This window comes from Agelaius phoeniceus, chromosome 1 (assembly GCF_051311805.1).
Source record: "Agelaius phoeniceus isolate bAgePho1 chromosome 1, bAgePho1.hap1, whole genome shotgun sequence".
Taxonomy (NCBI): Eukaryota; Metazoa; Chordata; class Aves; order Passeriformes; family Icteridae; genus Agelaius; species Agelaius phoeniceus.
The window spans coordinates 43,339,326-43,362,015 of NC_135265.1; the positions used below are offsets into that span (position 1 = coordinate 43,339,326).

The window sequence follows — 22,690 nt, forward strand, 5'->3', positions numbered from 1 at the left end:
ATCACTGAGATGCACAGGTCTGCTGTCATTTGCATGTGCAAACATCTCCCTTACTTTTCACCACTAAAAGTGACATCAACCTGCACCCAAATCATGCAGATCACTGAGGACCTGAAACAGCATCCCATGTTCACAGGGGACAGTGAGGACCTGGGCAGCCCTGAATGCACGACTGTCCTATTATCCTCGAGGGACAAGGCAGGTCCTCCTCTTCTTCCCTCCTCTCTCTCTGCTCATTCCTCCAACCCTCACACTTACATGAGAGCAGCACAACCTAGAAATTCCTGGCAGGGACGTCAAGGAGGGAAAGCAGCAGTTTTGGGAGGCTGTTGCTCCCTCCCTCCACCACTGCCGTGGAGCAGGCTCCTGCCAGGTTTCCCTTTTCCCCCTCCCCTCGTCCCAGTTTCCCAGCCAGCCTGCTGCACTCAGCTCTGTAAGTTTTCAGAGCAGCTTTCCCATCTGCCTGCTGAAGCAGCAAGCAGGGGGCCCCTTCCCCAGTGAAACAGATGTGGCTTGCCTTTGTGCAACATCTGTGCCTCATGCCCCGCTCATTTTGAACAGTCTTGTCTTTGTTTCTGAGAGCTTGGACGGGGGATGCTCTGGAGGAGGGCAGCAGCCCCTGGCCCGTGGGCTGGACTCCTTCCCTTCAAGTCCCACACACAAACTGCCTCCAGCCCTGAGTTTCTTCTGGGCAAGAAGAATGTGCTTTGTTCCTGTGGCATTCTGGAGCTGACAGTCCTGTTCCTCAGCAGGCTCCAGCCACAGACCATACCTAGGAGCTGACTCCTTTGGCATGTCTAAACCCAGGGACATAAGAACTGGGAGCCATGGACTCCCTTCCTCATGACTCCCCTCACCCCAGTACCTTCTCTTGCTGCATCTCTGGGCTGCTCACCAGCTCTGGTTTGGCATCCCTAGAGGGGCTGTGCTGCTGCAGCTCCTCTTCACATAACAGAGGCAAAGAGCAGAGGTGCTGGAAAACCATGTCCTTCTTGCAATGTGTTCTGGGCTGTATTTAATATGGGGAGGAATACATTACAATAAAATCACATTTTATTTCCTCCTCCTCTTGATGAGTTTGCCAATCCTGCTTGTGACTGCCTGGAATGCTGCTAAAGCTCTCACACATTTTGGCATTTGGTTTGGTTTTATTTATTTTATCGGGGGTCATGTTTTTCTTATATTTTGGGGAGGAGGGATTTTGATCCACTTATTTTCAGTTTTCATTTCTAACTGGTGGACCAGCACCAGGAAACAGGAATGCTTGCTTGGTGCCCAGTGGGGGCTCACAAAACCCTCCTTGGGGTGTTGGCAAGGAGTAGCACTGGATTGATTCCCTTGTTGGAGTTTCAGTGGAGGTTGCCCAAGTCAGACAGTTGGGTTTCCCTGAGCTGACTGTCAGGTTTTTCCCCTTCCTGGAGAGCAGGAGAGTGCATTCGTGGGATTCCAAAGGGGAGGGAGAAGGAGGAGGACAGCGGGGCCTTTCAGCCCTGTGGGCTTTCTTCAAAACAGAATTGTTCATGCCAGCCCTGGCCTCAGCTGCAGAAAGGCAACCTTATTTTCCTCCTGTTAAGCCATTACAGTTAAAAGATAAAAAAAAGGGGAAGAAAACTGCTTGCCACTTGGCTCTGAATGCTGCCTGTGTCCTGCAGACCCCATCCTGGGCAAAGCCTGCTGGCAGCCACCCCCAGCCTGCTTCTTCTCCTAGCAAAACCCATGGGGTGAGCAAGCAGAGCAAATGTAGTATAAGTGATGGTGCAGCCAGGCTCACAGAAAAGGGGCTTTTCCTTCAGGGCAAGGCAAGTAGCTGCAGGTGGAGTGGAGTTACTGAGCATTGGAAAAGAAGGGGTAATTGAGGCATTTGGAATTTATGCCAGAGGATTAGCACAGTGTAATCAGCCCCTCGTATTTAGAGTGCCTCATACTAGGCAAACGACAGCAACTGGAAACTACTCTCTGGCAGATTTTGAAGGCAGAATAAAGAAGATGTTTCTGTAATGCAGTCATCCCCCAGCCTTCTCTCTGTGGCAGGTCGGGTGTGAGATCCAGCCAGAGCAAGCGTGCTCTCCATACCAACACAGAGCTCACAGCTGCCATCCCTCCGGCTTTCTGCAAGGGGGCACCCTCCTGGCGCTTTTGAAAGGAGTCAAAAACCGTCTCGAGCATTTTGTTTGGGGTTTTGCTGCAAATGAACAACAAGAAGATCAGCTGGGGGCATAGCCTGGATTTATTCCTCATGACCACCACTGCCCTACCTACAGGTGCCCAGAGCAAATCCAGATTAGAGGTAAAATCAAGCAGTCAATGCAGGAGCTCACAAAGGGGAAAGGACTGCAGAAGCAGACCTTCCTTTGCCAAGGCAAAATGGAAATCCAGGCAAAGAGTGAATACCCCACTCTCACATGGGAGACCACACCAGGTACCTGGCTTTGAAAGGCTGTACAGCCTTTGAAAGGCTTCTTAGTGAAGGCTTGTACAGAAAAATGTTAGTGCAGACAAAAGGCTGGTATGGGGAGAGTTGTCTTGCTTTTCCCTTTGACAGGGAGGAGTTATCTCCAAACCCAAAATGGGTGACATGAGCCCCAGCCTTGTAATTTTTTCCTGCTGCTGAAGTTCATTAACTAAGAAACCCAAAGCAGCCTATGCAAACTGCAGGATGGAAAGTGTAAAGCATGGCACTAGTGTCCCCTGTACACAAACACACACACTTCAGTGAAGGCTGGCACAGCAGCACTGTCCCCAGAGATGCTCTGAGTCATCAGCACACTCTCGAGGACATAAAAATGGCCTCAGTGACACAAATGACCAGTTTCTGGCAGCAGCACCAAGCATCTCCTCAGCTCATCCATCACAGGTTTGCAATCCCTGCCCAACACAAGCTTGGCAAGGGCTGAGGTGGTGAAGCAGGGACAGAGCCCCCTGCCCCAGTGCAAACCCCCTGGCATGAGTTTGCATGAGTTTCCCTCGGTGCAAACTCCCTGGTGGGGCAGGAGTAATGGGGCATGAGGGACCATCCCAGCTCAGCTGATGTGTGCTTGCTCAGATGGGTCTGCCAAGGGAGGTTCCAAACTGGAGCACTAAAACTAGATGACATGGAACACCACCCTAAGGTTTGGAACACGCTACAGATGCGGATAAACCTTCTGATGCTGGGGAAGCACAGCATTTCTTGGGAGGGAGGTGAAGTTTTCCCATGCCAAATTGGCTGATTTTGTGGCTTTTGGATGCAAGTGCTGTGCTTGGTCAGGACCAAGCAGAAAGCACAGAGGGCTCTCCGTGATCTCTGTCTGCTCTCGGTGCTGCTCCCCACGCTGCTGGCTGCCTGAAGCGGTGCCACCTGGCCGCCTAAAAGAGGAGGGTTTTGGCTGAGGGACTGAAATCACCTCCCTGGCTGTCAGCAGAGCTTTAGCTACCGCAGCCCCGGGCACTGCCCTCAGGGGCATCCTGACAATCTGCTCTGCCCATCCCTGGAGCATTCCTGCAATCTGCTCGGTCCATCCCAATGCTTTTAAGGACAGCAGTGCTGCAGCGCTTCCCCGCCTTGCTTGGCTCACCCTGCTCTGACCCTCCGAGCGAGCGGTCCCGCACAAGCTGCCCCCAGGATGGAGACATCAGGATGCACCTCACATCCCATGGGGCAAACCCAGCGTTGCTCCCCACCATCGGCTCAGCAAGGAGACCCCTAAATCCTACCATGTCTTGCAGCAGCAGCAGCAGCAGCCGACGCGCTCCTCCTCATGTGCTTCTCTGGGCACACAGTCACCTCCTGAGCCGGGTGCCGGCCGCGTGTGGCACTTCCATACCACACCAGGAACCCACACGGGACACAAAAAAAACAAAAAAAAAATTAAAAATTTCAAAAAATAAAATAAAATTATCCAGCAACGAATGAGCCCGCTTCCTCTCCCCAGGCCATCAATGCCAGGCGGGGGCTGTCACCCACGGGTGCCCCTCCGGGCTGCCCACAGTCCCTGCTGCCCAGCTCCGCAGTGCTGGGCTCCTGTCACCACTCCCCCTGGGCGGGAGGACACCCTTCAAACTTCAGCTGTGAGTTTTCAAACTCTGCCTCATCCCAGACCCACCTCCCTGTGAGGAGGGGAGTGGAGAGGCTGGGAAGGGGGGAACAGGCATTTGAAAAGTCTCTTTTTCACAATAAAAGCCCTTCTTGCTGCTTTTTTGCTGGCTTTCTTTTTTTCAATACCAAGGGCAAATTTGAGCCAGAAGGAGATGAAGATTGTGCTCCTCGTGCTCCTCCCAAGCCCGTTTGTTCCCAGTGACTCCAGTGCCAGCCAAGTAGAGGGACCAGTAGAGCCCCAGGGGCCACACAGACCTCATAGCCAGGAAAGCAAACCAGAGGTCTGCACATGAGTGCCCAAGCAAATGCTCTTTGCAGGTCTTTTTTAGCATTTCTTTGCCTTTCAGTAATGATCCAGCAAAAAGCTGTGCCACATCAGTGCCTGGAGTGGACACAGACCTGGGAGAAGATTTATTATCTTCTTATTCATTATTATATTTATTCATTAAAAGTCATTAATGCATTAAAACCATTTCTAGGGTGCTCAGGCACCTGTTTTTCTGGGGCACACAGTGCCTGCAGGCAGCCAGGAGAGGGGCACAGGGGAAGAGGACCCTCAGCACCCGCAGCGGTGCAGACTGCAGCTTGCTGAGCCCAGCCTTGCCCAGTGCAGCTCCAGCACCCAGCACCTGGGCTAGGGTGAATCCCAGGAGCCTTTTCCTCAGGCCCCTGGGAGAAGAGGCTCTGGAGGCATTGCTTTGGAAAGCAGTGTGTTTCCAGAGCCCTCCATGGCCAGGCAGGATGCACAGGCAGCTGCCAGGCTGCAAAGCATTTCTTTTTCATAAAACTTTCCCCTTCCAGCTCTGAGGTGTGGCCAAGCAAAACCCATCAGTGCCTCACCATGGCAGGTGACAGTGCCAATTACTGCAGCCCCTCCCCAGCTTCAGCCCCAACCAGCCCAGACTGGGGACAGGAGGACACCCTCTGTCTCAGGTGTGGGGGCTTTCCAGCTCCCTGACATGTGCAACTACCTCCTCCAGGAAACTATAAATCAAACCAGATTGATCAGCATTGTTCTTTACTGATATTTGTATTTTTAAAAAATCTGATCAAGGCACAGTACAGGCTGTTGTGAGCTATAATGAAGATATGGTGGTCTAAAAAGACAAGAGGATGAGGCTGAGGGAAACTGGGCCAAGTCACTTGACCAAGGCAGCACGGGAAGGTTGTGGCAGACCCAGGAGGAGGCTCCTGTGTCCCCAAGCCCCATTCCAGCTCACTGACCGTGCACAGTCCACAGTAACATTTCACAAGGTGGAGCAACACGGTGGATGTAAACAATGAGGGCAACTCAGAGCTCTTGCCCAGTGTGCCCTTGTGCCAGTCCCAGTGCCCAGGGCCTTCACTGAGTGCATCTTATTTTAATATGGTACATCTCCCTACCCCTTCCACTGCTACTCAAAACTATAGCTAAGAAAAGAAGTGGTTTGAAGGTTACACACCAAAGCAGTGTGCCTGCTTTTGGCTTCATCACAGCCCACTCCATGCCATCCTTGGGCATGAGGAAGGGGTGCAGAAACCAAGCCCTGCATCCCCTCCTTGCTGCCACCACCAACCTCATTGAGCCCCACCTGTCCTGGACACTGCAGCGTTGAACATCCCAAAACACCTCCCTTGAGGCCAGCTCCCTGGGGGCAGATAATAACCTAATACATCTAATACAATTAGCAACATGAAGTAATTAGCAATACCCACTGTTGGCCTTGGAACAAGGATGGCCTGTCCGAAAAGACAGCGAGTGCCAGGGAAGGGATCTGCAGGGCTCTGGAGGCTGAACCCTGTGCATCACCACTCATCAGTGGCACCTCATTTCAGAAGCCTTTGCTTTCATCTCCCTTCCTTAATTTTGAAATTATTCCATTTATATGCAATTTTCTGTCAAAATGATTCCTGTCGGTGCGGCAGCACCGCAAACCTTGACTGACAGGCCGAGCTCTCTGGCTGGTCCCTCTGGATTGCCTCTCCCCACAAATAACACTTTAAAATGCACGCCTGACAGCTGAGGAATTTGACATCAGAAATAAGCTGGGATGGCTGCTGTGGCAGACACACTTAGGTGATCAGTGGCCAAACCAGTCAGGTAAATCTAGCAGGCCTTGAAACAAACATTATGATATTTCAAAAAATTTATTTCCCCCCTCCTTCCCCTGCTTTTTAATGGCATTCACCATGCAAAAATCAGATTTAAAAAGCAGACCTAAGAAGCAAGTGCATTGTAAACCAGTTTCCTGAGGAGGCCTCCCCAAATCCATAGGACTGTGATTACCTTGTACCTGATCTGGGTAGTGCTAAGCCCACCAGCACAGCCCCAGATCCCATAAGTAGCATCCCTGCTACTGCATCCTGGAAAATAAGTGAGTATGTGTGTTGTTTTGGAAAGACAGGAGTCTGCTAAGGAAGGCAGGAGCCTCCCCTGAAATGGAGAATGTAAACCCTCCCCACCCCTACGAATTGCTATAAATTTTAAATTAAGGGGCTCTCAGGCAAAAATATGGGAGCAGGAAATAACAGTTCTTTAACAGGGAAGAAAAAATAAAAGGATAAAATAAACAATGCAGTACACTAGAACAACACTGACAGAGTCAGAACTCAACCTGACACCCTGTGGGTCGGGGTGTTGGTCGCAGTCCAATTGGAAATGTGGCTGCAGGGCTCCTGGAGTGTCAGGTGTGGTTCTGTTGGAGCAGGGGGTCCTGTAGAGAAGGATGTATTCTTCCTCCAAAGATCCAGTGGAAGAAGAGACAGCTGCTGTTCCTCTGGGGAATCCAGTGGAGAAAGCTGTGCTGGTGTCTCAAAACCTCTGGATTATATCCGGGTAGGAATGCTTGGCTCCTCCCTCTGGGTGGAGCATCTCACAATGGGATGCTGTAGTTCTTATCAGTCATGCAGTGACATTCAATAGTCTGTTATCAGCAATGTCCCCTCCCGAGGGAGGAGTGATTGTGGTCACTCAAAGAGAGAGATAAAGCAAGCTGCCCACTTGACAAAAGATAATCTGCCATACAAATGGTAATAGAATGCATCTTGCCTTGCAATCTGGAACAGTATGTGAACAGGAGAAGTTGCTTTTCTTATCTCCTTTTTCTTTTCTATCCCCTGACCACCTCTCCTCACATTCTCACAGCCATTCCTACTCACCCACATGGAGATTTCCCTGACATTTCCCTGACTTTAGCTGAGGCCAATCCTTCCATCAGACAGACACCACCTCTGGAGGATGAGAGACAATCCTTGCTCCAAGAAACTCCCAAGAGATGCAGGCAGCAAAGGGAGATGGAGGAGAGCAGGGAGGTGGGACTGCACCCAGCTTGTAGGCAAAATGTGAGTCCCCAAAACAACCACGCCTCTCACCAGGTGCTCAGACCTACAATTTCTAATACCAAAGATCTCCTGAGCCTGATCCCTCTCACCTTGTTCTTAGGCAGGAGGAAAAGCTGTTCTGTCCCCCTTGCAAGGCACAGGACAGCAGTGTGGGGGGGCTCTGTTTGCTGGTATCTCCTGGCAGATCCAGCTCAGCCAGGAGCAAGAGACAGGAAACAGGAGAGCTGAGACCTTTCCCTAGGGTTCTCTGAGCAGGCCAAAATCCAAGGAAGCCAATGGAGAGCAAAGAAGACTATGGGTGCTATTGCACCCACAGCAGGTCCCCCAAATGACTCCACTGGAGGCACTAGAAAATCTGGTATAACCCTGACTCCATTTCATAGACCCTGACTTGCCTTTCCACTTCCTTGTCCTCATAAAGAAATGCCTGCTGCAGAAGGATGAAATTATTAGGCTGATTATTTTTCTGCTCTCCCAGAAATACTTTTTTCTTTCCCTTTCTGTCCCAGTGGACCTGCATTCATTTCTCCCTTGGGAACTAAAGACAGGCAGTGGAAAGGGGACAGATTTCAAGAGCTGTCAAGGAACAGAAAGCTATTCTGCCTCTCAGAATGTAAAGCTGAAGGGTCTTTCTTCCTTTTAGAAAAGTGTGAGATTCTAATGGGTTTGAGGGGCTATGAATATGACTTTTCACATCTGCCAAGATAATTATAAGCTTGAATGAATTTCTGAGACCCAAACCCTGCCCAGGTAAATCATACCTATCAAGCACTGATTAAAAACATGCTATTCAGAAAGCCTTCAAATTTATCTTCCCTTCCCACCCCACCCCACTATCTCCTGTATCTGTTAGAAATGGGTCTCAATGCTTTACTAAGGAACTGTAGAGAAAACTCTGGTACTTCACCCTTTCTTTGCAGGAGGTGTGAAAGAGATGGGAAATTAAGGCAATAGGGATCAAGCAGAATGAAGAGAGATTTGGGCTCAGACTGGGTCTGGTGCTGGGACACAGAAGATGCTGAGAAGCAGGTAAGGAGCAAAACTGAGTTTTGCGTCTGGTTTCAAAGCGTGACACGCACCCATGACCCACTTCCCAAATCAGTATCCCCACAGGGGACAAGCAGGAATCCTAACTCAGAGAAAAACCTGGATGTGCGTGATTTCTTTCAGTTCACTGTGTGTGGGAACGACTCGTGCACCTCAGGTTTTCCTCATTGTTCACATGGAAATAAGCCCACCCCAGTCATTTATGGAATGCACTGAATTTTCATGAATATGGTGAAGAAGCTGCACACCCCCAATGCAGTAATTAGAGTAAATTAATGCTGCTGGGATGCCTTTGTCACCGTTTGTCTGACTCAAGACAAAGGCAGAGAGGTCACATCCTGAAGGGAGAGTAATCCTTTATAAGCAGTGTTTAAGATGCCAGAGGAAACAATAACATCTGCAGAGGAACCACACGTTCCCTGAGTGCACAGGCTTTATACTTCCCACAAATACCTATTGTATTCTCCTTGTTGTCATGACTCAAACACAAGCAAATGGAGGAAGGGACAAAGAGTTATTAAGTCCTTCAGAGGTAATTACTCATTCCTCCAATTTAGCGTTTTTGATAAACACTACAAAAATCTGAATTGCTTGTCAAAAACAGTATTGTTTTTACAGAACATGAGCTGAGTCAAATGAGTTAGGGTTCTCTTTTCATTTTTTAATTTCTAAGGGCTCTTTTTAAAGCTTTCCCATGTTCAGCCAGAAAAAAAGTCTAACCACCCATGTTCTGTGTCCAAGACATTTGCTGTGTTATTAGAGAAGGAACTGTTTCCTAGCCTGCTCCTCCAAGAAAAGCCAACCCCCCTGCATCACCAAGGGTCTCAGCCTCCATCCCCCACCAGCTTTTGGAAACAATTGAACTTCAGCCCCATGTGAAAACAGTCACTGACAGTCCAGCAGTGTTGTGGCACCCCAAGTCCATGGGAGAGGGTGAACCTTCCAGGTGGCACAATATGGGTACCCCAACAGGGTTCCATCCCACTGGGTTCATTGCTCCCAGCAGCTGGTGTTAACAACTTGTACCTCAACACTGACTTTCCATCTGTATTTCACCCCAGACACCTCTGTCCTCTTCAGTCAGTCCTTTCCAAGGCGGGGATCCCCCCTTTTTAAAGCCTTATCTTTTCTTCCTCTCACTTTCTCCTTTCTAGATATAAACCCCACCACTCCAATGAATCTGAAACACCTTTTTTTTTGGACTGTCACCATGTAAATCATGAGGTTCAGATCTCAATTATTTAGCATCCCACTAATCCTGCACCATCTGCAATCTTCACCAGCAAATAAATGCGTGTGTGTCTGTGTATCCTTAACTTGATCACTGTTTGAAAATACAGGATGTTGGATGAAGAACAATTCCACCCCACCACATATAAAGGCTTTAGCACTGATGTCTCATTTTGAGATCTGTTGCTGAGACAGTTTCTCATTGAACACGTAAAGCAGTCCCTGTAAATGATACTATTTGCAAAATAAAAAGGGCATTTGGTGCCGTGTCCATTGCTTTGGAGATGCCCAGATGTGCTCTGCCAGCACAGATGCCATTTGACTGACGTTTGCTGGCAATTGTTACACTCACAGCTCCTCACTTCTTCTTAACAAAGGTTTTGCCTAGCCATCCACTTGTGCTGATGCCTTGAGAGGCTACCCAGAAGAGAGACTAGACAGTGTTAAAGGAATAAAATTGACATTTATTAAAAAGGCTTTCAAAGGATGCACCTTGGACAGTACAAGAGCCTGGCTGAGGCTACACTCAAGATGGACAATAGACAATGAGTTTTTACAGTTCTATGAACTTTCATCGATTTACATATTTGGGTTAATTGTCCAATTACAGCTTCAGGTTATGAAGTCACATCCTCCCAGTTTGCTCTCCTCAATTCGCCCTTGTTTATATTTTTGGGCCTGAAGCTGCAACGGTGTCCTTGGTTCTCAGGCTGGAAAAGGATTGTTTTGTCTATCTAAACTGTGAGGAGAACTTGCTAACACTTTATATGAAGTTCAGAGTTATTTACTAATGCAGTACAGAATCTGGATAATATGAAAGCTAAAACTTAAGGCATCAGTGGCTTATGGAAGGTGGCCAGGAAAAGTCACTGGAAACTCTGTATCATTACAGAAGAAAATTCCTGAAGAGTTGCAAAGTTAGTGCACAAATTACTTGGGTTTAGAGGGGCTAAGAGTTAGTATGGGGAGTCCAGAGAGCTTCATGGCTGATTCCCTTGCCCTCCTGAGCAGGAGTTGTCCAAGCTCATCTTACTGTGGAGGCACCTGGGGAGAGAAAAGGAGGTGTGGGGGGGCTCTGCAGGGACCAGCTCAGCTCGTCCCTGCCTGCTCTTGCACCTCACAGACAGGGCCAGGGTGAACACAGGTTCTCCTGCACCATCCAGAGCTCCCTGCAGCTTCCAGGAAGCCTGAAAGGGAGCACAGACAATGCCAGGTGGGAGCACAGAGCACTGCTGCCTGAGATTCACGTTAGTGGCTCCTGGTGCTGCATGCCCTGCCTCCCCACTGAGTGCGACTGTGGCTCTCCAAGACCTTGCCAGAGGTCCATTCCTACTTCTGCATGTGAACAGGCCAGATCCTGGGGGCAGAGCCTGCCCTCCTGGGTTTGCTGTGTGCCAGCATCAGGAGCCCAGGGGACATCAGGCTTCGCATCTGACTTCATTTTCCTAAGAGCATCTCAGCAAACCCCCAGCTCTAACCTGCAGGATCACATAGAAACATGGGGGAAATGAACACAGACTGATGCATGGAACATTTCCACACCACACCCCCCTCCCAAAAAAAAAAAAAAAAAAAAAAAAAAAAAAAAAAAAAAAGGAAAAGAAAAAGAAAAAAAAGAAAAATAAAAAGAAAAAAGGAAAAAGAGAGAAAGCAAGACAGAAGCAATCTCTTTCTTTTCCTGGAAGGAGTTATTGGCATATGCCTGAGTTGGGACCACAAAGACACTCTCCTGGCTGTGTACATACCTTTGGACCAGGGAAAGTCCTCTGTGATGCCAGGATGGGGGAAAGTGGATGCATTAACACATGGAGCAATCAGGCAGAATTTAATCTGAGAGCTTCAAATTGTGGCTGCTGAAAACAGGGTCTGGCCAACATATGGGCTCATGAATCTTTCCTGACAGCCCTGCAGTTATGGAAGCAAGAAGTGGAGCCTCCTGGTTATAAATTGGTCATGAATAAATTTAGGTTGACAATTAGAAGGTTTCTAATAATCAGAGGATTAGGTTCTGGGAACCTTCAGACAGGAGTGGGCTGTGAACCTTTGTCACTCCCAGTAGAGCAGCATAGGAGAAGAGAGAAGAAAACTGAATGGCATGGAGAATTCATCCTGTCCATGCCCCCAGGGATGGCTTTGTATCACCTGCTAATGATACAAAGCAATAGCCCTGGAGCCAAATTTCTCAGAAGTTTTGAATAGAGTGGCCAGAAAGAAAGGTCAGATTGTCAGGGTCTAGCTTGTTGGGCATGTTCTCCTTCCAATGACATGAAGACACTGAATTTCCTGTCTGAGCAGTGACCACCCAGGGTTGTTGGCAGCACCTGTGACCCTGAGCCCTCTCATCCTGTGGCATGGCACTGGGACTTTCTTCTGCCCACAGTCCCAAATATTCTGTAGGATGCTGGAAATTATTTTGCACCATGGATTGTGTTGATGCTTTCAAGTCTCCTGTTGGAATAACTGTCCTGTGTCACAATTGCCTGCACTGACATTTAAGTGCAATTTTCCCTCCCACTCTAGACCTGCTGTACTGCCAGCAGAGACCTGGCATATCCAGTATGAACATCCTTCCTTCCAAGGTCACAATCAGGTGTCTAGGAGTTGAGGAAGCCTGTTCATATCTGGGATGAGGATCTGCATGCATCACCAACAGCAGCAGCTTGTCAGCCTCTCCCTGGACCTTGAAAAATGCTTCAAGCAAGCGGAGCAAAAATGATGCCACTTTCAGCTAGTCAGACTTCATTTATTTCATTATGCCGTGAACTCTGATTTTTTTTGCATTATCCACAGAGAATTCTAGGATTAGCTAAGACTCACATGTGCAATGTGAATGAGACAAGCAAGGAATGAGACAAGAAATAAAGGATAAACAAGGAAGAAACCCCTCCCTGTAAAGTTATTCAGGGATTCCAGGGAGGAAGAGAGGGAAGAAGGAAAAAGCCCTCAAGCCTATTTTCCATCTCTTCTTTAGAATATTTTTACATAGCACCTGACTGTGACAATAACACAGCTAGCAGTAGCCACTTCCTTTGTAAACAGAAGGCTCAAACAATGGCAATAAGAAGTCTTGGCTGGTGAGTTATTGTGAAAAATATTCAGATGTTGTGCTCTCCCACTGTATATCCTTAGGTAAAGCTCCAGCAGATCTCAAAGATAATATTCTTTCATGCTATTTAAATATGCACACCACTACTTTTTTGAAGTATCTCTCATTTTCATTAGAGCAGAGCTTCCTGATAAGATCCTGCCACATGAAACTTTATCAGGGCTCTGAAACACCACCTGCACTCCACCAGCAGCCCAAAGTGAATGTGAGGGAAGAGCTCAGCTCTGCTGAGGGCCATGATGAGCAGGTCAGGGCCTCTCCTCACTATGTGTGAGGAGCAGTTATAGAATTCATAACCCTGAAAAATACCCTCCAACCAAGGATCACCGGGAAATGTTATAAAGTATTTCTCCTAAAACAAGAACTTGGTCAAGAAGGTCCAAGTTCTTGTTATAGGAGTTTAGGAAGGAGGAAGTGGCTCTTTGCTGATGACAATGACATAATTTTTATGTTGGTGACCAGCACAAAAAGCTGACAGCAGGTGGAAGACTTCCCTAATTTGGATGCATATAGTGGTCTGAAAGCTTATGGGGGAGGTGGAGAGTTTTCCAGAAAGACTTGCCTGGAGCCCACTCAGTTTTATCATCTCTGAAAGGGAGATGAGGAAAAGATAACCAACTCTTTGTTTATCTAAAACAAGAGTATAATACAGGGACAGCTGCACAAAGTGAAGGTTGGGCCACATTCCCACTTAATGGCACCATGAACTGAAAGTTGCACAGCTCCCAGGAATGAAGCTTGTGCAGGGAAAAGGGTGTGGGTACACCACCAGTACCCACAGGGCCTGTGTAAGGCAGGGACAAGGACTGCAGGACAACCAAGGGTCTTGTGTTTAAACTGGTAAAAGCTGATCTTGCTGCTTCAGTGGAGGAAATCCCAGTACAAACTCAAAAGTACCTGAGTGTGACAATAGAACAGGCAACTTCAAACTCAAAACAACATTAAAAATTCCCAAATTAAACCCCCAAACAAACCAACCCAGCCCCCCTCCATCCCCCCAGAATTATAGAATAGAATAACAAAAAGCTGAAGACCTGAAATGAGTAGACCACACAGTCATCCCTATAATTTGCTCCACTTACCACTTCCTTGCAAGCTGTATTTACTCATATACCAATAATGCTGTGAATAGAAATTAGCACCCCTTCATGTTGATAAAAGGCAGGCACGTGGAGCTTTCAGAGACACTTTAGCAGTGTGCACAGGAGAAAAGCAAAGAATCCTTATGGGGCTGGAAACATTTAAGAGGCACTATAATTGAAGCAAGACAAAATAAATAGAGCTGTAAATTAGACCAGATTTGTCACAAGTCAATCAGTAAATGCAGAGATTTCTCTTTCAGGTCTATTACATCTCAATGAAAAAAATTGAAACACATTCAGATGCCAAACACAGTAATAGGCATGCTAGTCAAGAAACAAAAGAATGCAAATACAGCATTTTTCAAGAAGAAGAAATATGCATCACCAGCAAATCAGTTGACACAGAACTGTGGCTGGTTCATGGTAATAACAGATTTTACACTTTTCAACTACAGATCATGCCAAGGAGTCCAATCCTACTCCAGGAATTGCTCACGCCTCCCAGACTTTGCAGCACAGAGATTAGAACTGGGTTTGCCAAGTACTGGTATTGGTTTGGGAAATACAGCAATTACCTGCTGATCTCAGGGATGGGGTAGATGCCCTGCTCTGCCCCCAGCAAGCCCACTACACATCTGGCATGAAGTGATACAAGAAAACAAACACAGGGGCTTCACTTCAAGCTCAAACAGCAGACCCCATTTCTCTATGCTCAGCTCCACCAAGCAAAATAAGAAGCATATCCGTAGTCCAGCAAAGTACACCTTGGTCAACTATAAAGGCAAAATAAAGAACTAGCTAAGCACGTCCAGCGCTCTCAAGTGTTTGTGCCATCTTTTTTGTTTGGCACCATTCCTTGCACGGGAAGGCAGCACAATTGCCTGGCCTTAGAACAGCCTTACGAAGAGCTAACGTTGCCATCGTGTGGTGACCTTCAGAAATAAACTGCACTCCTGCAGTGCTCCGTCTCCCCCCTAGCTTTACCAAAAGAAAGAACCAGCCCTGAGGGCTGGAAAATGCCCGAGGACTGAAGGAGGGTGGCTTGCCCACAATACAGATTTCAGAGAGGTTCCATGAGTTGCTGAAAGGAGCACCAGATGCTGCTCACATGGAACACAGTGAACAGTGAGAAATGCACAGCGCAGGTACCAAAACCTGATATATTCTGCTATTGCTCTTTTCCCCTGTCCTGGCTTGACCATGATGCTTTTATCCCCAGTCATCTTGTTCTGTTTATGCTCTTTATGCACCTTTAAGACTTGTTCCAGAGAGTGAAGGGGGGAGAGAAGTTTGTTTTCAGACACTGCACTCACTGCTCCACATTCCTCCTCCTGGACTGTGTTGTCTGCAGATGGACAGACAGCAGGACAGAGATCTCCTTTGTTTTAGATAGTTTAGTGAACTGAGGCCAAGAAGTTCTATGGACTGTGATTTTTTTTCCTTTTCTTTGGACCTGTTTAAACCTGCTTTGGACTGAACACCCAGAGGAGCACAGGCAACTCTCACCTGTGGCCCACCGGGGCTGTGGCATTTCCACTGCCAGAGACTGATAACAGACTGGGTGAGCTGAACTGCAGCCCACCGAGGGGACCATCTGAGTTTGTCATCTCTTTTGGAGCAGCAAGAGGTTTTATTGTTTAATATTGTTTAGGTTTTATTGTTTAACAAACAGGTTTTTTCCACTTTTCTCCAAGGAGGTATTTTCTCTCTAACTGGTTGAGGGGAGGGGACAATTGAATCTGCTTTCCTAGAGGTGCCCCTCCGGGGCTTCTCTCCAAAATTTGCCCTGACCCAGGACATCCCCTTTTGGCCAAATTGTAAAAATCAGTTGTTTGACAGAAATACTGCTTGTTAGCTGTGGTGTTACATAGCCCAGTTTTAAGGCAGAGAACACTCTCTCCCCCCAGCAGTGCCTAAATCTTTCAATGCCCCACTCTCGTGGTGCAGTGCTAGGGCAGACACAACCCTCTACATCTTTTATACCACTACCAAGTTGCTCTCCAGGACAATCCCAGCTCCCAGGCATTACTGTACACCTTATATCCTGGAAACATTGCAGCTGCTTCAGCAGCTGCCAAGTGATAGGAATGAAAGCACTGGATAAATTGCAGTCATAGGCAAAGATGTTCTGGGGAAGACAGTACCTTTATAAACGAATAAATGCTGTACAAGAAGCATTTCTGAGCTCCTTATGATTGAAGGCACATCTATTTTCTGTACAGGCACTTTTACCATTTTTTCCCCAGTCTTATATAACCAAGCTTAACAGTAGTACATAAAAAAATCAAGAACCCCAAGGGACAAATCTTTCACCTTAAAGGACCTCCAGGTTGATAGAACTTTGAAGTTACTTTCAAGTTAAGAGTTTCAGAGTAGGTGGATTTAATCACTTCAAAATCCAATTTAAAATCAAGGTCTCCAGACATTTGAACATGGCTTTTAGTCCCAATTTGCATAATTTCTGATTTTTTTCCCCTCAGCAGTTATATCCCTTCCTATCAACCATGTGCTTGAACTCTATTTCCAAGTGTATATAAATAGCTCAAGACAACACTATTCTTTTAAGTGTTTGGGTATGCCTAATGCTGGCTGAAATAATGCAGCACTAACCATGTAAATAGTTAAAAGCACACATTTTTAGCAATATATGCTTATCAGTGTATTTGACAACATATATTTGAGTGCGTATGACAATAAGGTCTCAAAATCTTCATTGTTTAAAAAGATACTTCCTCCTTCAATTTCTATTTGACTGAAAAAAGTAATTTGCTTTTAAATTACCAGATACCTCAGACTTTACAAGATTTCTCCAATGTGAAGAAAATGTAACTCCTGCCAAGAAGCTACAGTAGGAAACACAGGAAATTACATGGATGCTGATGCTGAGATTTGTAAACATCATTTTCCAATGCAAAGACTAAACTGAGCAGTTCAGTGTTTCAGATGAACTGATTTTTATGTCATGCTCCCTTTTACTTGGTTTTGATTAAATAGTGGAAATTAGTTCTAGCCAGAATACATCCTTTCAGCATATGCCTGAATTTATACAGAACCATTAGTGTGATTATTTTCACATATTCTGCACTCAAGACTTTGCAAGTAACATTGTACATTCCCAACCAATTCCATTAGCAGACTGCTTTTAAATGTCAGGATCTGACCTACTTTAAATAACTGGAAATGCAATTATTTCAACTGGCATTGTGTACCGAGTACTGGGCACAGCATGGCAAAAGCGTTTCTGCATGTTACTGGGGAATACTAGAATCCAACATTAAAAAATTGGACATTAAAAAATGAGACAGACAACCACTCTTGGTCAGAAATAAAAACAAACGTATGATTTAAATTTAAATCAAATGTTTGTAATTTTAAAATTAGAACAAGGACACAGAGTTACACATAATGAGAAGTTCATTTTATTTCTGTGCCTTCTGTGCCTTCGGTGCTGGTGCCTTCTCTGGCTTCTTAGCCTTGGGTGCCTTCTCTGGCTTTTTGCCCTTTGGTGCCTTCCCTGCCTTCCCTGGCTTTCCAGGCTTCTTGGCTTTTTTAGCAGCGATCCTCTGGAGCTTCTTCATTTCATGCTTGATGATTCTGTTCCTCTGTTAAAAAAAAGAAAATGTTTGCAGTTCATCAGCATGAGAAGAGCAAGAGTTCAAATACTGTGCCTTAATTCAAATTCTAAGCTTTCAGATTCTGCCTCTTTTGATTATCACCCTGAAATGTCAAATTCCACCTAAAACTGTTCTAATCTACCAAGTGGACATTATCATTCTGGCTGGTAGCTCAAGCATCTCAATATTTCAAGTGTAATGATTTTCATTAGAGGGTGAAATACTAACAGCTACCCATCCAGAATATTTGATTTTATCAGCTGGCAATTCCATCCTCAGCTGTAACTTGGGAGGACTGACACATGGATTATACAAGTTCAAGTCTGACCAACTACAGAAGAGAAAGTGGTGACATACTAAAAAGCATGGAAAATTCAAGGCATTCACACCCACAGTGTCATCCCATAACCCAAGCCAGCTGTGAAAGTAAGCTACTAACACTGGATGTGACTCTCAAGTGAAAGCTACAAGCATTAGCCCCATGAAGAAGCAGCACTCAAAAACTTACCATTTTCTTTGCTTTCATCACCTTGTAGCGATCAAAGTCAGTCATTTTGGCTTTCTGTGTGAAAACAAACAGTCATGAAACTCTGATAATATGCAAGTAGTACAACTCAGCATTCCAAAGCATTCCTAAAGTAACTGATCATCTCCAAATGATGTTTAGCTGCACTTCTGGAACTAGCTCACAATTTAAGGCCTTTGCACCATCCCAAGATGCAGGAAAAGAGGCTGTTACAGAAACAACACCACATTAACTATTAAAATACAGGAAGTTTAAGCTGGTAAGATAAAAACTTATGCCTTGTCTACCTTTAATCCTAACTTACTATTGAAAACATGGAGCCTTTAGACTGTCCCTAATTTAACAAAGCAGAAGCAGTACATGTACTCCTCATTCAGTGAAACATTGTTACCTTTTCTCGGGCCTCAATCTTCTTTGCCCATCTTGTCGCTGACCATTTCTCGTTTATATTTTCCTTCTCCCAGGCAAGTCGCACACACTTCTGACGAGCGCTGCATGGGAACAGTCACAAAATCATATTCAGTCTTTATTAAAAAAAAAGGTTCTCCCTGATGCTGGCCTCCCAAATTTCATTCAAGGGAAGATGACTCTACTACATTACTTCAGACATCTTATATCAAATCAATGCCACATGCATCTCTGTGGCCTAATTAACATTCTGTTGAATAAGTGCTGTGCTAGCACTGACAGAATCACAGAATGGGTCACGTTGGAAGGAACCACAGGGGGGTCACCAACTCCAACCTCCCTGCTCAAGCAGAGCCTTCCCAGAGCACACAGCACAGGAGTGTGCCCAGGGGTTCCTGAGTATCTCCAGTGAGGGAGACACCACCACCTCTCTGGGCAACCTGCTCAGTGCTCAGCCACCTGAGCTCTAGGAGATCCACAGCACTCCAGGTGTGGCCTTACCAGAGCAGGATCACCTCCCTCACCCTGCTGGCTGCACTCCTCCTTACACCCCCAGGACACCTCTTGGCCACCAGGACACTGCTGGCTCAGGGACAGCTTGTTGTACACCAGAACCCTCAGGTCCTTCTCTGCAGAGCTCCTTCCAGCAAGTTGGCCTGAAGCCTCTGCAGGTGCTCAGGATTACTGTTCCCCAGCTGCAGGACCCTGCACCTGCCCTTGTAGAACTTCCAAAGTTTCCTCTCTGCCTGTCTCTCCAACCTGCTGAGATCCTTTTGCATGGCAGCACAGCACTCTGGGATATCAGCCACTCCTCCCAGCTTTGTGTCACCAATGAACTTGCTGAGGAGGCATGTGCCCCTTCATCCAAGTCCCTGATGAGTAAGTTAAACAATACTGGGCCCAGTACTGAACCTTGGGGGACACCACAGGTGACAGGCCACCAACCAGACCCCGTGCCACTGACCGTGGACCTCTGGGATCTGCTCCCAACCACCTCACTGTTCAAATGAGCAGCTGCTCCTAGCACTGCTTCAGGATCAGAAGCACTGCCCTTTTCTGATTCTAAATTACAGAAATTCATTAACTGAGCTAAAAGAACAGAATGAGTTCAGCCTCCTGCAATTCCAGTGTAGTTCTGTAGGCAGGGAGCCTATTGAATGCCTGAAGGTGACTGAAGCAGTAGCAAAAGTAAAGCTGCAGCAGCATTTACACTGCTTTCCCCCACACCATCCACCACAGAACTACCTGTGAGACTTCCTCTGCTCCTCAACAGCAGCTATCAGCCAACACTGGAAATGAAAACCTAAATATATTCAACTATGATATCACAGTGTGCCAAATTTTTACTGTTAATCCAGTTTGAACCTTCTAGACTTAGCAAGGATCAGCCATCAAGTGACAGCATGGGGGCTTTTTCAGACAGGTCAAGAAAGATGTCAGCTCACCTGTGTGGGAACTTCAGGACAAAGTCAGTCAGCTGCATGCACTTGAAGGGCATGGCCTGCCTCCTGACACCACTGCAGGGGCCATCCACCAGTGCCTGAAAAACGGAAACAAATGTGGGGGGGTTGCAGCAGATTTCTCACTGCATTTGATTTAGACAGCTGCTTCCTAATAAAATATGAACAGTATCTTGACAACACTCATCCCAAACTGAAATACATATTAAGCAGACAGAAATTGATAGTTAAATCTTGCCTGTACAACCCAGGCTTTACAGAAAAAGAAAATTTGAAGGCCTGCCTTTGACAAAAAAACAAACTGAATTAAAAAAAAAAAAAAAGGTAGACAAAACTAAAATGTGCACAGGAAGAGTCCCCAGCCCCAAACAGTCACTTTACACATACATTAATGCCATTTAATTAGTAAGTTTAGATTCCAACTGACATCCCTTGTCCACTTCTACACCAAGGAAACACAGCAGAGAGGGGGATGTATCACTTGCTGGCGGGCAAAAGCATGCTCCTAAAGGTATCAAATACAACAGCTGTTAAATCCTACCCTTCTATCAATTGCTTATTTGAAAACAGAATTTCTATTGAAGTCAATACACACAGCCTTAGCATACAAGACTCTGTTAAGGCAGAAAGGAGGACATACAGAGGCAGCACTCACAACTTACCCTATTTTGGTCAATAACATCCACGATGGCCACCAGCTTGCCAGCATGGGGCCCGAAGGAGATGAAGGCAACTCTGCCGATCTCCACGAAGCGCTTGAACACCTGGGAGGGAAGGAATGGACAGTTAGGTGAGAACACACCCAAGGCCATCTTCAGATTCAAGGTTCTGAGAGCCTTTAAAAGAACTCCCCAAAAAAATCACAGAATGGTTTGGGTTGGACAGAGACCTTAAAGATCACCTAGTCCCAACTCCCTGTCGTAGGCAGGGACATTTTCCACTTCACCAGCTTCCTCAGAGCTCCATCCAGGTTTTTAAAAATTCTAGGGATGGGGCATCCACGATTTCTCTGCACAACCTGTTCCAGTGCTTCAACAACCCCACAGTAAAGAATTATTTCCTACTATCTAATCTAAACCTAATATCTTTCGGTTTGAAGCCATCCCCGCATGCTCCTGTACACACTCCTACCCCATCGTTCCTCTAAGTTCCCTTCAGCTCCTGCAAAGCTTTCGGACCGCACGAAACCCCGACGCTTGAGCACAGCGGCCGCGCTCCCGCGGCGCTCCGAGCCCGGCCCTGCCCGAGCCCGCACAACACGCGGAGCGCGGCCCCGGCCCAGAGCGGCCGAAGCGGGCGTGGGCTTCCCGCCGCCGCCACCGCGGGTGCCGGCGCAGGGAGGCGCGGGCGAGAGCGCTGAGGCGGCAGAGGGAAGGGGCTGGAAGCGGCGGGAGCGCAGCGGGAGCACGGCGGGAAGCGGCGGGGCCGGCGGAGCGGGGCATGGCCGCACGTACCATGATGGCGGCGGCAGCAGAGAGGGCGGGGCGGCCCCAACGCGCCCGGAAGCCGCCGAGGCGGCGCCGCTGCGCGTGCGCGGGGCGGGGGCGGGGCGGGGGCGGGGACACGCGCTCCGGTGGGCGTGGACACGCGCTCCGGTGGGCGTGGCTCCTCCGCGCGTATGCGCTGTGGCGTCAGGGCGCCCGTGGGTTCCCATTCCTGTCCTCGGTCTCCTCTCCCTGTGTTCGTCTGTCGGATTGCACGGCGGCAGGAGGTGCTTTCCAGGAGAATCAGTTCTTCTCTCACCGCCTGCACGTCCCGCCCTCCTCCATAGGCACTAAATTAAGCTATGCCTCTCTGGGCGCTCCGCTGCCCAGCCTGAGCGCAGCCTGCGCTGCCAAGTGTGGGACACACCGAGACTGAAGTCAGAACGCTCTTGGTGTGAGGGCTTGTACACTTCGTGCCGCTTTCGGCTGGTAGAATTACCTTTCTTCACAGTAACCTGTGTGGAGCTGTGTTTTGGAGTTGTGCTGAACACAGGGTTGATAATATGGAGATGTGTTTGCTGTTGCTGAGCAGGGTTTGCACAGAGCCAAGGCCTGTTCTGCTTTCCATACTGCCACACTGGCTGGGAATTTGGGAGTGCAGTTTGAGAGGTTGGGAGGAGACACAGCTGGGACAGGTGACCCAGAGTGACCAAAGGGATATTCCGGACCTTAGGACATCGTGCTCAGTTTATAACGTAGGGGAAGAAGGAGGAAGTGGGAGACATTTGGAGTGATGGCGTTTGTGTCCCCATATCACCACCATGTATGATGGAGCCCTGCTCTCCTGGAGGTGGCTGAACAGCAGCTGCCCATGAGGAGCAATGAATTAATTACTTGTTTTTATTTATTTGGGTGTCTGGTTTTTGCTTTCCCTGTTAAACTGGTCTTTATCTCAACGCATGAGTTTTCCAGCTCTTACCCTTCCATTCTCACCCTGATCCTGCTGGTGGGGGAGTGAGCGAGCAGCTGCCTGGGGCTTGGCTGCTGGATGGGGGTAAACAACCACAAATTTCAAATCTCATCAGCAGGAAAGGAGACCTTATCAGTGAAACAGGTGGCTTATATTTATATATATATATATATATATATATATATATATATATATATATATATATATATATATATATATATATAAGAGTGTCTTGCTTTTAACTATCAGGATTTTCTTGCTGTGAACATGGCATTCAGGAAATAATGAGTCCTGTCCACTTCAGAACCTGGGTCAGTTTTGCAGCTTGCAAATTTCCACCCCCTAGAACAGTATTTCTTCCCTTTCTATTAACAATAGCTTTTCTACCAGCATCAAAATACTGGTGGGGGGGTGCTATCCTCTAAGA

General features: G+C 47.3%; 1 protein-coding gene across 1 annotated transcript; it reads right to left on the minus strand.

Annotated features, from left to right (window-relative positions):
• Positions 1–17,204: 17,204 nt before the first annotated feature.
• RPL14 (ribosomal protein L14) lies at positions 17,205–21,410 on the minus strand. The gene is made up of 6 exons (XM_054640469.2): positions 21,324–21,410; positions 20,532–20,633; positions 19,855–19,949; positions 18,393–18,492; positions 17,984–18,037; positions 17,205–17,463 (listed from the first exon to the last, which is right to left on the minus strand). Exons 1-6 carry the CDS (start codon positions 21,324–21,326, stop codon positions 17,281–17,283), a joined length of 537 nt encoding a protein of 178 aa, XP_054496444.1. The 5' UTR covers positions 21,327–21,410; the 3' UTR covers positions 17,205–17,280.
• Between the last annotated feature and the right edge of the window lie 1,280 nt (positions 21,411–22,690).